This window comes from Danio aesculapii, chromosome 18 (assembly GCF_903798145.1).
Source record: "Danio aesculapii chromosome 18, fDanAes4.1, whole genome shotgun sequence".
Classification (NCBI taxonomy): domain Eukaryota; kingdom Metazoa; phylum Chordata; class Actinopteri; order Cypriniformes; family Danionidae; genus Danio; species Danio aesculapii.
This window is the reverse complement of record NC_079452.1, coordinates 44,927,412-44,942,328: the sequence shown is the minus strand read 5'-3', so window position 1 is coordinate 44,942,328 and position 14,917 is coordinate 44,927,412. Positions and strand designations below refer to the sequence as shown.

General features: G+C 49.3%; 1 protein-coding gene across 1 annotated transcript; it reads right to left on the bottom strand.

Moving 5' to 3' along the window:
• Positions 1–367: 367 nt before the first annotated feature.
• Positions 368–5,885, bottom strand: cbln1 (cerebellin 1 precursor). Its single transcript, XM_056478304.1, has 3 exons — positions 5,310–5,885; positions 4,768–4,887; positions 368–1,381 (listed from the first exon to the last, which is right to left on the bottom strand). Exons 1-3 carry the CDS (start codon positions 5,562–5,564, stop codon positions 1,184–1,186), a joined length of 573 nt encoding a protein of 190 aa, XP_056334279.1. The 5' UTR covers positions 5,565–5,885; the 3' UTR covers positions 368–1,183.
• Between the last annotated feature and the right edge of the window lie 9,032 nt (positions 5,886–14,917).

Here is a 14,917-nt window from a genome sequence, read left to right as displayed (position 1 = left end):
GCGCTAATTTCCCCCCAGGAACTCATTAGAGCCTTGAGTGCAGCAGAGAGAGGCCCCAATCACCCGGTAGAGAGAGACAGAGACAGCGAAGGAGAGAGTGAGAGAGACCAGCCAAGCATATCTACATCATGAGAGAGCACAATGAGACACACTGAGAGTGTGTCATTGTGTCTCTGTGGCACACACACACACAAACTCGCACAGAGCTTTGTCAGAAGTCGTTTTAGTGAAATGATTAATGTTTGCTGCTCTTTAAAACCTGCGGGCGACGATCTTCCAATTTCAAAGCACAGAATCAGATTAGGAAAAATAAAAAGTACCATTTAATTTTTATTGAATCAAAGAAAAAAAAAAAAACAATGGTTAATTGATTAAAAGGGAGGATTTTGTCTGCTAAATATTCACATATATATTACAATCAATGATAATAAAACTTTGTACTTTATAGTATTTCTGATATAGTTTCATCTTAGCCACATTTTTTTTTTCGACCGAAACAAAAACAAGAAGCATTGGTAGTTGGACAGCAGCCTGAAAATCCACACACAATCACTAAGTATTAACACTGAAATACAGAAATACAGAGAGTCGACCAGATTCAGTTAGGCATTGAGTATATCATAATCATATAGAAATTTTTTTTATGTATTTATATATGTATATATCCAGTATGCAGTCTTTTCGTGGGGATTCAGAGATCCTTCAGAGCACAGACGCCCTCTCAGAGACAAGAAAGGGTGAGCCAGAGAAAGAAGGGGCGACTGGACTGAGAGGAATGACAATGGCGTTTGAGACTCACGGTATGTACCAATGGAGAGAATATACAAAGATGTGACCGCTGTGAAATGGGGGGTCTGTTGAAGGACGATCCTTAAAGCGGAGGAGGGTGGATTGTGATGGGATGCACGGTGGGATAGGGCTACGATCCTCTGTATGCTTTCTTTCTGTATTACTTCAATTATCATAAGGATAATAAAAAAAAGTTTTGGCTGTCCAGAGCTGTAGTCAAGCAGCATAGCAAAGTGAGTGCGACTGAGAGCCTGCCACACTAAATATTCTCTTCCTATATAGTTTTCTTTACATTCTCGCTATCATTCTATCTCTCATCCGCCCTCGTATCCCTTCTTTCTCCCACAAGCCGGCGAGCTAAAGAGCAATAGTCCTTCCATGGTGCACCCCTCCTCTACAGGGGGAAGACCAGGAAGCCGGAGAAGGTGGAGTATTTCCAGCCGCCCATCAGGTTGCCCCGCTCCAGCTTGAGGTAGGCGCGGTCACCTTTCTCCATTTGAATCAGGACGCCATTACTGGCTGCTTCACGTGTGACATCCTGATCCCCAGCGAAGGCGGAGATCACCGGCCAGCCGTTGTGCATCAGGCTCACCTGTAACATGGAAGCGTTTCAATTAGCGAGACCAATGCATAATCCATCTAATTATGCTTGAAGTAATTCAAACAAATGTAATGTAATGTGTTATTATTTAGCCCATTTATCGTGTATGGCCATACACCCAAAGCACTTCACAATGAGGGGGGTATCTCCACACCACCACCAGTGTGCAGCATTCACTTGGATGATGTGATGGCTATGCATGGGCCGGTTTAAGACTCTGACGGTATGATAACCTTGGATAAAAATTTCACAGTTTTACAGTATTGTAATAACTGCTTTAAAATATGTTCTTTTTAAATATCTGGGTAAAAAACTAAAACTTTTTCCCTTTTGAACACAATATATTTTATTTTGAGAAACATTTAAAATATTTTGTAACAGTAAACATGTCAGGCTAAATAATTCAAAGGAGTCATTGACTTCTGCTCTTCGTTATCAGACTTCATTACAATTTAAAACAAGATCTTGGATATCTTTTCTGCTGAAGATACTGTTGATACAAAAAAAAACTTAAAACAAAAACCTTACACATACCTTAGAAATGATATAGCAGAAAAATTGGCGGTTTTAAAACCTTGACTTTTTCAAACCGCGGTATACCTTGAAAACGGTTATTTCCCATGCCTAGTGACGGCAGCCACAGGAAAACAGCGCCAATGCACTCACCACACACCAGCTATTGGTGGAGTGGAGAGACTGATACAGCCAATTTGGTGGATGGGGAGGATTGGGAGGTCATGATGGTTAAAGGGAATATGGCCAGGACACTGGGGTTACACCCGTACTCTTTACGAAAAGTGCCATGTGAATTTAAATGACCACAAAGAGTCAGGACCTCGGTTTATCGTCTCATCCAAAAGAGGGATGACAAACTTGTATACAAAGCCTCAACTGAAACTGTAATGTTATTAGTATAAATCAGAGCCTGTTTTAATCTTCTCATTAACAATAACACACTCAATCTATACACTCCAATTCTTTTTCTTTTGAAGGCTGACAAGTCCCTTGATAATACAGTAGGCAGCTCCTTATGAAATCATAAAAATTGATCAAAGCATTTATGGGCCTTTGCCAGGGGAAATGAAAATGGCACACTGCTTTATTTGTGTGTGTGTTTTAATGTGAACCATTCTCAGATTGTGCCAGAAGAGGAGCGAAAATGACATTTGGTACTGCAAGAAAGCAATGAGCTTGTGGTTATTGAAAAGCCACCTTTGACTGTTGTGTGTGACCATCAGATACACAAAATCCAATCGCTGTCATTGTGCAAAAACACGTTACACAATAAGAAATCCCTGTTATGAAAGGATAAACATTAGCATGCATTTGTTCATTGAACTCAGTTTTTTTTTTTTTTTGGGTGACTTTCCAAAAAGCAATCCTCCAGCTTTGTGGCCGTGTAATTTGAATTCCATCCTCATTTCGTGTACACGTAGAACATACAAACGAACCATTGTATGAAAGAACCCCAAAAATGAGATAATGCAACACATAATTTTATGGTGCATTTAGCGTAACGACAGACAGCTTCCTGTCCAAATGACGCAGTGGAGTGATGGAGGACAAACCCCCTCTTACTCTCTCTCTCTCTCCATCCCTTTGCCTGTCTCAGTCATACATAATGGTTGGACATGAGCGACGACAAAATGTTTTCCCGCTCCTTTGTCATATCTATTCACAGGGTCATTATTTTAGGTCAGAGAGTAATTTTCTTAATTACCGTCTGTCACATCTGCGACAAAGACAATTGTGCTCAATAAAATCTGGCTAGTATGTCTGCAATCAATATTCAAATGCATGGCTGTCTGCTGCTTTGTTGAAAAGAGTTTAAGCTTTACATGGGAAGAACTTTCTTTGACAATTTCTATTGTGTTGTGCTTGTCTTCTCAGTTTTGCACCCTAAAGCTAACGAAATATAATGTTTTAACTAAAACATGTTTACGAGATTTAGGATTAAATTAATTTACAATTAAAACAACTGACTGGAATTTTAAATAGAGAGTGATTATTTGATTGTCGCCTAAAGCAGACCAGAATTTAAAAAAGCGTTTCCACATTAAAACACCAAGTGTTGTAAAATTGACTTGTCCTTTGAGTACTGAATAAAATTGACAATAAGATTTTTTCTACCCAATGCATGCAGTTCTCCAAGCAAACAATTCCAACAAACACGGTGTGTGTTTTCCATACAGATTTGTGAGATCCATGCAGATACAGTGTGTTGCTATATTATTTATAGAGCTTTTCAGATCATTGTGTGTGTTTATCCTATGTTCTGAATGCTAATACAGAGGCCTGTTCCTCCCTCCCTGATCAACGGAGTGGAAATCATGTTTTCTTTGAAGTCTGAAGTGTACATAAAAGAACAAAGCCTTTCACACACAGTCAGTTGTATTACTCTAACCAAACATATGTGATTAGTTCAGACTTTGCTCATTAAAAAAGTGGCTCTTGAGCTAATTGAAATTAAGGTCTATATTCAAATCAGCATGGAATCAATTATAGAAATGTATACAAATTACAAATACATTTTCTGTTTGCTCCAGACACATTAGCTGAGCATTATTAGAATATTTAGTTTTTATGGTTTACACTGATTTGTCCTCATATGTCTATCCGTTCATACTTATTGCGCAACACAGCCTGTGGACCATAAATTCTTCCTTACGTAGTTTTGAGTAAAGATATGATGAAAATATTTTATAAATAAGTGTACAGGGCTAAAAACAGTCTTGTAAATCTTGTGGACAGCATACAATAAGTCAAATTTAAAACAGGCCTTGCAACCCAAGACTATATCCAAATGTTTTATTTGTCCTAATTAAATGATCTTAGAGAGCATTGGTTTAGATTTATGGATCACATCATATATTTGTGTGTGTGTGTGTGTGTGTGTGTGTGTGTGTGTGTTATATACACAGCTCCAAACCACTGTCTTCATTGCAGTGAATAGGGAAATGTGTAATTTGACTTGTTTTTAATTCAGTTGCCGATCAGCACGGAGTTGTAAGTCCTCTGAGACGCAGCGTAATGATGGTACATTTAAATTGGCTAAAGATATATATATATATATATATATATATATATATATATATATATATATATATATATATATATATATATATATTGTGCTGTACAGACATTAAAAAATCTAGAGTTGAATCGGTCACGAGCATTAACTGTCCATGGTGCTGAACACGCGCCAGTCTTGTCTGCGCGCCAGTTTTTGGTGTTAATCTCGTTTTAATTGCGGTGATAAAACAAAGAGTTAACCTAAAGAAAGACTTGGATTTTGCAATTTCCTCAACCAACTAAATGTCCCAAGTGCACCACAGAACACTTCAGAGAATGGTGAGCTTTAAGGAATGTGCACTTACCTGGATAGTTTGACGATTATACACTTTCACTACGTGGAAATTAAAACTGTATATCCCTTTTCGCGGGGCGAAGAAATTGCTCCTTTCTTCGTCGAAACTTCTACCAACGTTGACCAGTACCTGAAGGAGGATGCAGACATCAGAATCGAAGCCAAACATTGCTTAAAATCGCCTTTTACACTAAGTTTGGGCTCTTGAAGTTTTACAATGAAAACTCACTTGTACATAGCAGCAAATCAATTGATTATATATACATGAGCAGATGGAGGATAGTTTTATGACACGACAAAAGAAGTTCAAGGCTATTAGATATAATTGAAAGCCATTAGCCTGTAATTGACCTTTAACAAAGTGGAAGGAAATGTGACATCTCCCCAGATTACACGTATCAGTTAAATCTTTCATTGCTTTGATATTTCTTTGATTTTGCGATCTGGTTTGCATTTGTAACCGTGACACAAAAACCATCCCGCTATTCCCAACGCGTCAAAAAAAAGTAAGATTAAACAAAACAAGTGCCTCTTTCCATACTGAAACTGTACCTGATCGAAGTAGATCACCATAGTTCGATTGCTCATCTCCGACGGCTCGTGGTTCGTGTTCCTCACCACGGAAAAAGCCACTTTGGCGCTTCCCGAGCGCACCGATATCCCAAGAGCCGTCCCAGTGGGGTCCGAGGTGGGATTTGAATCGCACACCACCAAGCATTTCCCCTCCAATACGATGGGTTCTGTCTCGTTCTGTGCGTATGCATGGCACACTAACCACACTGCGCCGAGCACCAACGTCAACATCATGCCAACTTCGCTCCGCACCTAACAGCAGTCTTCTCTCAAAGACAACACAGCCCGCTCAAATCCCGAACCAAAAACACTCCACACCTGTCCTCACTGTACAATGAAGTCCTTCCAAACAGTTCAAGTTAAGACTACAACAGTTTTCCCACTCGTTCCCTTTCAGTCCGTAGAAGAGCCGACTGGAAGCGGATCAAGGCCCTTTCCCTGCTCGCGCGCAGTAGAATACATAGCGCGTGGGGTCCGTCTGCTCGCGCGCTCAATTATTGATATGTGAGATATTAGAAGTGAAACACAAAGGCTCGTGAGCGCAATCCTCCCGCCCTCCTCGCTCTCCCCTCCGGGCCCCCAATCAGCGCAGGAGACGCTCTTTACTTTTCCAATCCTTTTTCCAAGCTAGTGCACGGACCGCCTCTTCTTGTGACAGCGCCGATGGGGTCCCACCCCTCAAAAGGAGTATCTTACAGGTGGATCCTACTCAGCAGACAGAAAGGGATGACACCCCGATCCGCTGAAAATAGGGGCGCGTTATTTTATCATCGTTCTGCCGGACACAAGGACGCAATTTATTCTTCCATGCCATAATTCTAACTCAAGATGAATGGATTGGGAGTGCGCGGAAACGCAGCGGAGGCTAGCTTCATGAAAAGCGGGTGGAAGAAGTTGACAAAGTGGTTTTGCTCACCATCGGACACCTATTGCTGAGGAAAAGGATGATAAGCAACACATTTCCGCTACAGTCAACTTTTAATAGGAAGACCGCGCCTTAAAAAAGTATTTTTGATAGAAAGCGAAATTAAAATATGGATAATACTAAATTAAAATAATCTATTCAATATAATGGACAAGTAATGTAATTTTACTCTACAAATATGGGCTTTTAAAGTATAAATCATGTAATTCAACATGCATTTACAATGTGCAACTATTTTTTTTTTTTTTGTGAAAAGAAAAGTGTTTCTTTAAAAATGATTCTTTACAAAAATCCTGGACCTTTTCGCAGATCCTTCGTGTGTTTTTTTATTAAATGTTTACAAGTAACTTTGGTGATATTTTGTTACTGAGCTGTCAGTCTGCTTGTATTTTTAGCTATGGCTCATGAAAAGGCAGTTTTATTAACGCAAGTCTTGGTGTGGCCTTTATTTCACCCACCTGCGCGACAGTTATGGGTAGACTACAGCCTACAGTATATTTAAGCTACAAAGCACATTGTAATAGTTAATGTATCCTAAAATGTTGGCTAAGAAATATATATTTTAAATATTTTTTAATAGATTTTAATCTATTATGGGGTTTTGATACAGATGTCTTTTATAAAAATTATTATCAATTGTAACACATGGTTCTAATTTAATAGATATCAAAATCACCATAGTTTAACCGTGGCAATTGAATGTAGCTGGCATACCGTCAATTTATCTACCACAGTTGTTTTAGGAACAGATGACGCATAGTGAATAAACAGAGAAATCTGCGTAGAATATTTACGCCGCAAACTTAGAGAGCATATGCTGTTGCTCAAAATATTTGGCGCAGAGTTGTTGATGGGATGTGGCGTCCGAGGCCCGCACGACTCTCATTTTTTCTGACAGCGCTCATTCTGCGCCAGCGCAGTTCCTACATGACATTTAATAAATGAGATCACTGAGCAGGTTTTAGCAAGAAAAGAGACATGGCGAGCTAAACAAGAACAGAGGACGAGCTTGACATTTGAAAGAAACAGCGACAACAAAGCAAGTAGGAGAATACGAGAGTTGAGCCGAAGAGTTCATTAAATTGGACGCCACATATGAAAGGGAAGTGTTTTTTTAGTATTTGGAGATCTGGACCTGGTACAGGAGAAAAAAATAATTATACACAAATACTTTTATGTGCACACCAACGTATGGGCACCTGCTGTTATGGTGAAAGCAAAGAGAATAAACAGTAGGTATTTCACCACCTGTATCTCACAGTTATCTCAACAGGAGCAGACGGCATGCTGATCTGGAGTCAGCAAGTCACCTATTCACTTTATCAAAAGAAATGTTCTAAAGAAGAGATGATGAGCTGTAGGCACAGCTTTAGTAAGGTCAGCCACCCACAAGACTGCAGTGGTGTGCTGTTAAAAATGCCTTAAAAGCCCTGGAAGCAAAAAGATGCAGTTATATGTTCATCGCACGCTACTGACCACTGTGTATCGCTATCTATAAACTCTGAAAACTCATACAATCAGAATATAATTGAAATATTATGTTAAATAAACTCTTTAAAATGGAATGTATTTTGGTAAATGTGACCACACAAATGTTTAGAGAATTAACGATTTATTTTTGCTCTAATATTATTGTTTTACAGTACTGGCAGTTCATTTGGTTTTTGTACCATAATTTACTTGACCAATCCAGACATTATTCATTCATTCATTTTTCTTCGGCTCAGTCACTTTATTTATCAGTGGTCGCCACAGCGGAATGAACCGCCGACTTATTCAGCATATGTTTTACACAGCGAATTCCCTTCCAGCTGCAACCCAGTACTGGGAAACACTCATACACACATACATATGGCCAACTTAGTTAATTCAATTCACCTATAGCCCAAGTCTTTAGACTGTGGGGGTACGCACTTGTACACAGCACCTTATAAACAATATATAAGGCAATACTTTATCATACGCATTTGTACACAGCACCTTATAAATTGTATATTCATAACAAATCTGCACATACAATTCATCATCCAGAGCTCATTTGTCTAATTGCATCTCTGTTTAATGTGTCGTCTTTTCCCTTTTTTTTTTTCATGTTGTCACTTGTCACTTTATGTACATTTGAAGCTTCTGTAGCCAAAACAAATTCCTTGCATGTGTAAAGCACACTTGGCAATAAAACCAATTCTGATTCTGTAACCGAAACTCCTAGAGGAAACCCACTTGAAGACGAGGAGAACATGCAAACTCCACACAGAAAAACCAACTGACCCAGTCAGGACTCAAACCAGCAACCTTGCTGTGAGGTGACAGTGCTAACCTAGATATCATATAATTTCAAACTACCAAAATGTAACTTTAATTTAATTCTTCATTTAAAAGTTGTCAGAACAGAGATCAAGGTCCTGTAATGGAAAAACAAATGTAAATAATCAGAAAACAAACCAATTGAAGCGCAACTTTAAACTGCACTTAAGTTTTACGGTATTCTCAGTGGCTTTGGTGCATTTCTCACACACACTATTTACATTTGCACAACAGTTAATGCTTTTCTCAAAACAATTAGTCATTCGTGCACATCATAGTAGCAGTTTCTCATTCCTTCCAACAAATTGCAAATGCTTTTAAACATGCATCAATTGCTTTCATATAACTCTCTGCTATTTTAGAACATTATCTTTTGCTTATGTCATGACAGTCAAAATGAACTAAACTTGTGAATGCTGAATAGTCAATCAATTTAAAACTAATACTCCTTATTTCATTACTTGAGGAAGTAAAATAATTGATTGGAACAACAAAGCCTCATTTGGATGATGGTTGGTCTTTCCAGCCAGCTTTTGAAAAGACGATCAAGCCCATTTGGGGATCCAGTGGCACAGTTGGGTGAGTGAGAATTAGCGTGGCTGGTGGTGTCGGCGCTCGACGGGGTACTTGGTGAGACCCAGGCCCCAGCCCGCCAAGCCCTGCCCGACGGGAGACCCCTTTTCCGGGATGTCCCGCGCCTGGAGGTGCCTGTCCGGGGCTGATTGTCTCTGACCTGCCATCTGGAATTCGGGGAAGGCGAAGAAATGTGGACTTAGGTTTTGGCGGCTTTGCGTTTGAACGAACCAGGGGTTCAATGGCCAGGCTGGCTTACCCAGGAACAGTGCCCCGACCCCGGGCGAGCTGGAGGGCGCCCGTGGGCATGGGGAAACCCAGCCAAGGGGCTGAGACATTGCAGGTTTACCCAGGAACAGTGCCCCGACCCCGGGCGAGCTGGTGGGCGCCCGTGGGCATGGGGAAACCCAGCCAAGGGGCTGAGACATTGCAGGCTTACCCAGGAACAGTGCCCCGACCCCGGGCGAGCTGGTGGGCGCCCGTGGGCATGGGGAAACCCAGCCAAGGGGCTGAGACATTGCAGGCTTACCCAGGAACAGTGCCCCGACCCCGGGCGAGCTGGCGGGCGCCCGTGGGCATGGGGAAACCCAGCCAAGGGGCTGAGACATTGCAGGCTTACCCAGGAACAGTGCCCCGACCCCGGGCGAGCTGGAGGGCGCCCGTGGGCATGGGGAAACCCAGCCAAGGGGCTGAGACATTGCAGGCTTACCCAGGAACAGTGCCCCGACCCCGGGCGAGCTGGAGGGCGCCCGTGGGCATGGGGAAACCCAGCCAAGGGGCTGAGACATTGCAGGTTTACCCAGGAACAGTGCACCGACCCCGGGCGAGCTGGTGTGCGCCCGTGGGCATGGAGAAACTCAGCCAAGGGGCTGAGACATTGCAGGCTTACCCAGGAACAGTGCCCCGACCCCGGGCGAGCTGGAGGGCGCCCGTGGGCATGGGGAAACCCAGCCAAGGGGCTGAGACATGCAGGTTTACCCAGGAACAGTGCCCCGACCCCGGGCGAGCTGGCGGGCGCCCGTGGGCATGGGGAAACCCAGCCAAGGGGCTGAGACATTGCAGGCTTACCCAGGAACAGTGCCCCGACCCCGGGCGAGCTGGCGGGCGCCCGTGGGCATGGGGAAACCCAGCCAAGGGGCTGAGACATTGCAGGCTTACCCAGGAACAGTGCCCCGACCCCGGGCGAGCTGGCGGGCGCCCGTGGGCATGGGGAAACCCAGCCAAGGGGCTGAGACATTGCAGGCTTACCCAGGAACAGTGCCCCGACCCCGGGCGAGCTGGAGGGCGCCCGTGGGCATGGGGAAACCCAGCCAAGGGGCTGAGACATTGCAGGCTTACCCAGGAACAGTGCCCCGACCCCGGGCGAGCACTGTTGGCTCTGGTGTGGCGAGGGGGTTCCAGGGGCACCAGTGACACAGTTGATTGAGCGAGAATTAGCGTGGCTAGTGTCAACGCTCACCGGAGTACTTGGTGAGACCCAGGCCCCATCCCGCCAAGCCATGCCCGACGGGAGACCCCTTTTCCGGGATGTCCCGCGCCTGGAGGTGCCTGTCTGGGGCTGATTGTCTCTGACCTGCCATCTGGAATTCGGGGAAGGCGTAGAAATGTGGACTTAGGTTTTGGCGGCTTTGCGTTTGAACGACCCAGGGGTTCAATGGCCAGGCTGGCTTACCCAGGAACAGTGCCCCGACCCCGGGCGAGCTGGCGAGCGCCCGTGGGCATGGGGAAACCCAGCCAAGGGGCTGAGACATTGCAGGCTTACCCAGGAACAGTGCCCCGACCCCGGGCGAGCTGGCGGGCGCCCGTGGGCATGGAGAAACTCAGCCAAGGGGTTGAGACATTGCAGGCTTACCCAGGAACAGTGCCCCGACCCCGGGCGAGCTGGTGTGCGCCCGTGGGCATGGAGAAACTCAGCCAAGGGGTTGAGACATTGCAGGCTTACCCAGGAACAGTGCCCCGACCCCGGGCGAGCTGGTGTGCGCCCGTGGGCATGGAGAAACTCAGCCAAGGGGTTGAGACATTGCAGGCTTACCCAGGAACAGTGCCCCGACCCCGGGCGAGCACTGTTGGCTCTGGTGTGGTGAGGGGGTTCCAGGGGCACCAGTGACACAGTTGATTGAGCGAGAATTAGCGTGGCTAGTGTCAACGCTCACCGGAGTACTTGGTGAGACCCAGGCCCCATCCCGCCAAGCCCTGCCCGACGGGAGACCCCTTTTCCGGGATGTCCCGCGCCTGGAGGTGCCTGTCTGGGGCTGATTGTCTCTGACCTGCCATCTGGAATTCGGGGAAGGCGTAGAAATGTGGACTTAGGTTTTGGCGGCTTTGCGTTTGAACGACCCAGGGGTTCAATGGCCAGGCTGGCTTACCCAGGAACAGTGCCCCGACCCCGGGCGAGCTGGCGAGCGCCCGTGGGCATGGGGAAACCCAGCCAAGGGGCTGAGACATTGCAGGCTTACCCAGGAACAGTGCCCCGACCCCGGGCGAGCTGGCGGGCGCCCGTGGGCATGGGGAAACCCAGCCAAGGGGCTGAGACATTGCAGGCTTACCCAGGAACAGTGCCCCGACCCCGGGCGAGCTGGCGAGCGCCCGTGGGCATGGGGAAACCCAGCCAAGGGGCTGAGACATTGCAGGCTTACCCAGGAACAGTGCCCCGACCCCGGGCGAGCTGGCGGGCGCCCGTGGGCATGGAGAAACTCAGCCAAGGGGTTGAGACATTGCAGGCTTACCCAGGAACAGTGCCCCGACCCCGGGCGAGCTGGTGTGCGCCCGTGGGCATGGAGAAACTCAGCCAAGGGGTTGAGACATTGCAGGCTTACCCAGGAACAGTGCCCCGACCCCGGGCGAGCTGGCGGGCGCCCGTGGGCATGGAGAAACTCAGCCAAGGGGTTGAGACATTGCAGGCTTACCCAGGAACAGTGCCCCGACCCCGGGCGAGCACTGTTGGCTCTGGTGTGGTGAGGGGGTTCCAGGGGCACCAGTGACACAGTTGATTGAGCGAGAATTAGCGTGGCTAGTGTCAACGCTCACCGGAGTACTTGGTGAGACCCAGGCCCCATCCCGCCAAGCCCTGCCCGACGGGAGACCCCTTTTCCGGGATGTCCCGCGCCTGGAGGTGCCTGTCTGGGGCTGATTGTCTCTGACCTGCCATCTGGAATTCGGGGAAGGCGTAGAAATGTGGACTTAGGTTTTGGCGGCTTTGCGTTTGAACGACCCAGGGGTTCAATGGCCAGGCTGGCTTACCCAGGAACAGTGCCCCGACCCCGGGCGAGCTGGCGAGCGCCCGTGGGCATGGGGAAACCCAGCCAAGGGGCTGAGACATTGCAGGCTTACCCAGGAACAGTGCCCCGACCCCGGGCGAGCTGGCGGGCGCCCGTGGGCATGGAGAAACTCAGCCAAGGGGTTGAGACATTGCAGGCTTACCCAGGAACAGTGCCCCGACCCCGGGCGAGCTGGTGTGCGCCCGTGGGCATGGAGAAACTCAGCCAAGGGGTTGAGACATTGCAGGCTTACCCAGGAACAGTGCCCCGACCCCGGGCGAGCTGGTGTGCGCCCGTGGGCATGGAGAAACTCAGCCAAGGGGTTGAGACATTGCAGGCTTACCCAGGAACAGTGCCCCGACCCCGGGCGAGCACTGTTGGCTCTGGTGTGGTGAGGGGGTTCCAGGGGCACCAGTGACACAGTTGATTGAGCGAGAATTAGCGTGGCTAGTGTCAACGCTCACCGGAGTACTTGGTGAGACCCAGGCCCCATCCCGCCAAGCCCTGCCCGACGGGAGACCCCTTTTCCGGGATGTCCCGCGCCTGGAGGTGCCTGTCTGGGGCTGATTGTCTCTGACCTGCCATCTGGAATTCGGGGAAGGCGTAGAAATGTGGACTTAGGTTTTGGCGGCTTTGCGTTTGAACGACCCAGGGGGGGTCAATGGCTTGGCTGGCTGCCCACAAAAGTGTCCCGATCCCGGCCAGCGCCATTGTCATTGGGGGCATGGGGGTCCCGCCCCAACCAAGCGGTTCAGACATTGAAGTCAGGCCCAAAGACAGTGCCCCGATCCCAGCCAGCGCCGCTGGCATTGGGGGGTGGGGGTCCCGCCCCAAACAAGCGGTTCAGACATTAAAGGCTTGCCCCGAGATAGTGCCCCGATCCCGGCCAGCGCCGCTGGCATTGGGGGGGTAGGGATCCCGCCCCAAACAAGCGGGTCAGACATTAAAGGCTTGCCCCGAGATAGTGCCCCGATCCCGGCCAGCGCCGCTGGCATTGGGGGGTGGGGGTCCTGCCCCAAACAAGCGGTTCAGACATTAAAGGCTTGCCCCGAGATAGTGCCCCGATCCCGGCCAGCGCCGCTGGCATTGGGGGGTGGGGGTCCCGCCCCAAACAAGCGGTTCAGACATTAAAGGCTTGCCCCGAGATAGTGCCCCGATCCCGGCCAGCGCCGCTGGCATTGGGGGGTAGGGATCCCGCCCCAAACAAGCGGTTCAGACATTAAAGGCTTGCCCACAAAAGTGTCCCGATCCAGGCCAGCGCCGTTGGCCTTGGAGGGTGGGGGTCCCGCCCCAACCAAGCGGTTCAGACATTTAAGTCTTGCCCAAAGACAGTGCCCCGAACCCGGCCAGTGCTGTTGGCCTTGGCCTTGGCCTTGGCCTTGGCCTTGGCCTTGGCCTTGGCCTTGGCCGGGGCGAACGTCCGACACTGGAAGAAGGCAAGCACAAAACTCCCATATTGAACGCCCCTGGAACTACGTGCCGCTGGTGCACCCCAGCCGCCTCAACAAATTGAGCACTGCGCCGGGTGGCGGTAGTGGGAAAGGCTGGTGCCCCCGAGCTATCTCTGTACCACAGTACGGGCGAGGTGATGGAGAGGGTGGTTCCCCACATCCAGATGGTTCACCAGCGGCACGTCTGCGTAGCGAGTGCCACTAGCTAAGTCAATGTTCGTGGCTTAAGTGTGGGGTGCCCGGGGTCTGCTGGTGAGCAGGTGTCAAACTAGAAGACCCTTTGGGCCCGGTGCTTGCCCCGGAAAGGGTGCGGGCCCTGGGGGACAGGGGGTGGGAGTGGTGGCCCTGGGTGTCAGGGGCTCCAGCCCCTCTGACGTGGGCCCCTGCCCCCGGAAAGGGTGTGGGCCCTGGGGGAAAGGGGCTGTCAGTGGTGGCCTTGGGAGTCAGGGGCTCCAGCCCCTGTAACCTGGGCCCCGGCCCCCGGACAGGGTGTGGGCCCTTGCCCCCGGACAGGGTGTGGGCCCTGGGGGGAAAGGGGGGTGTCAGTGGTGGCCTTGGGAGTCAGGGGCTCCAGCCCCTCTGACGTGGGCCCCTGCCCCCGGAAAGGGTGTGGGCCCTGGGGGAAAGGGGCTGTCAGTGGTGGCCTTGGGAGTCAGGGGCTCCAGCCCCTGTAACCTGGGCCCCGGCCCCCGGACAGGGTGTGGGCCCTTGCCCCCGGACAGGGTGTGGGTCCTGGGGGAAAGGGGCTGTCAGTGGTGGCCTTGGGAGTCAGGGGTTCCAGCCCCTCTGACGTGGGCCCCTGCCCCCGGAAAGGGTGTGGGCCCTGGGGGAAAGGGGCTGTCAGTGGTGGCCTTGGGAGTCAGGGGCTCCAGCCCCTGTAACCTGGGCCCCGGCCCCCGGACAGGGTGTGGGCCCTTGCCCCCGGACAGGGTGTGGGCCCTGGGGGGAAAGGGGGGTGTCAGTGGTGGCCTTGGGAGTCAGGGGCTCCAGCCCCTCTAACTTGGGCCCTTGCCCCCGGACAGGGTGTGGGCCCTGGGGGGAAAGGGGGGTGTCAGTGGTGGCCTTGGGAGTCAGGGG

Coding starts and splice junctions, on each gene's coding strand:
- cbln1 (XM_056478304.1), bottom strand. CDS start 5,564: ATGATGTTGACGTTGGTGCTCGGCGCAGTGTGGTTAGTGTGCCATGCA. Junction 4,888..5,309: donor TGGTGATCTACTTCGATCAG/GTACAGTTTCAG, acceptor ATCCTCCTTCAG/GTACTGGTCAACGTTGGTAG. Junction 1,382..4,767: donor ATAATCGTCAAACTATCCAG/GTAAGTGCACAT, acceptor TCCATGTTACAG/GTGAGCCTGATGCACAACGG.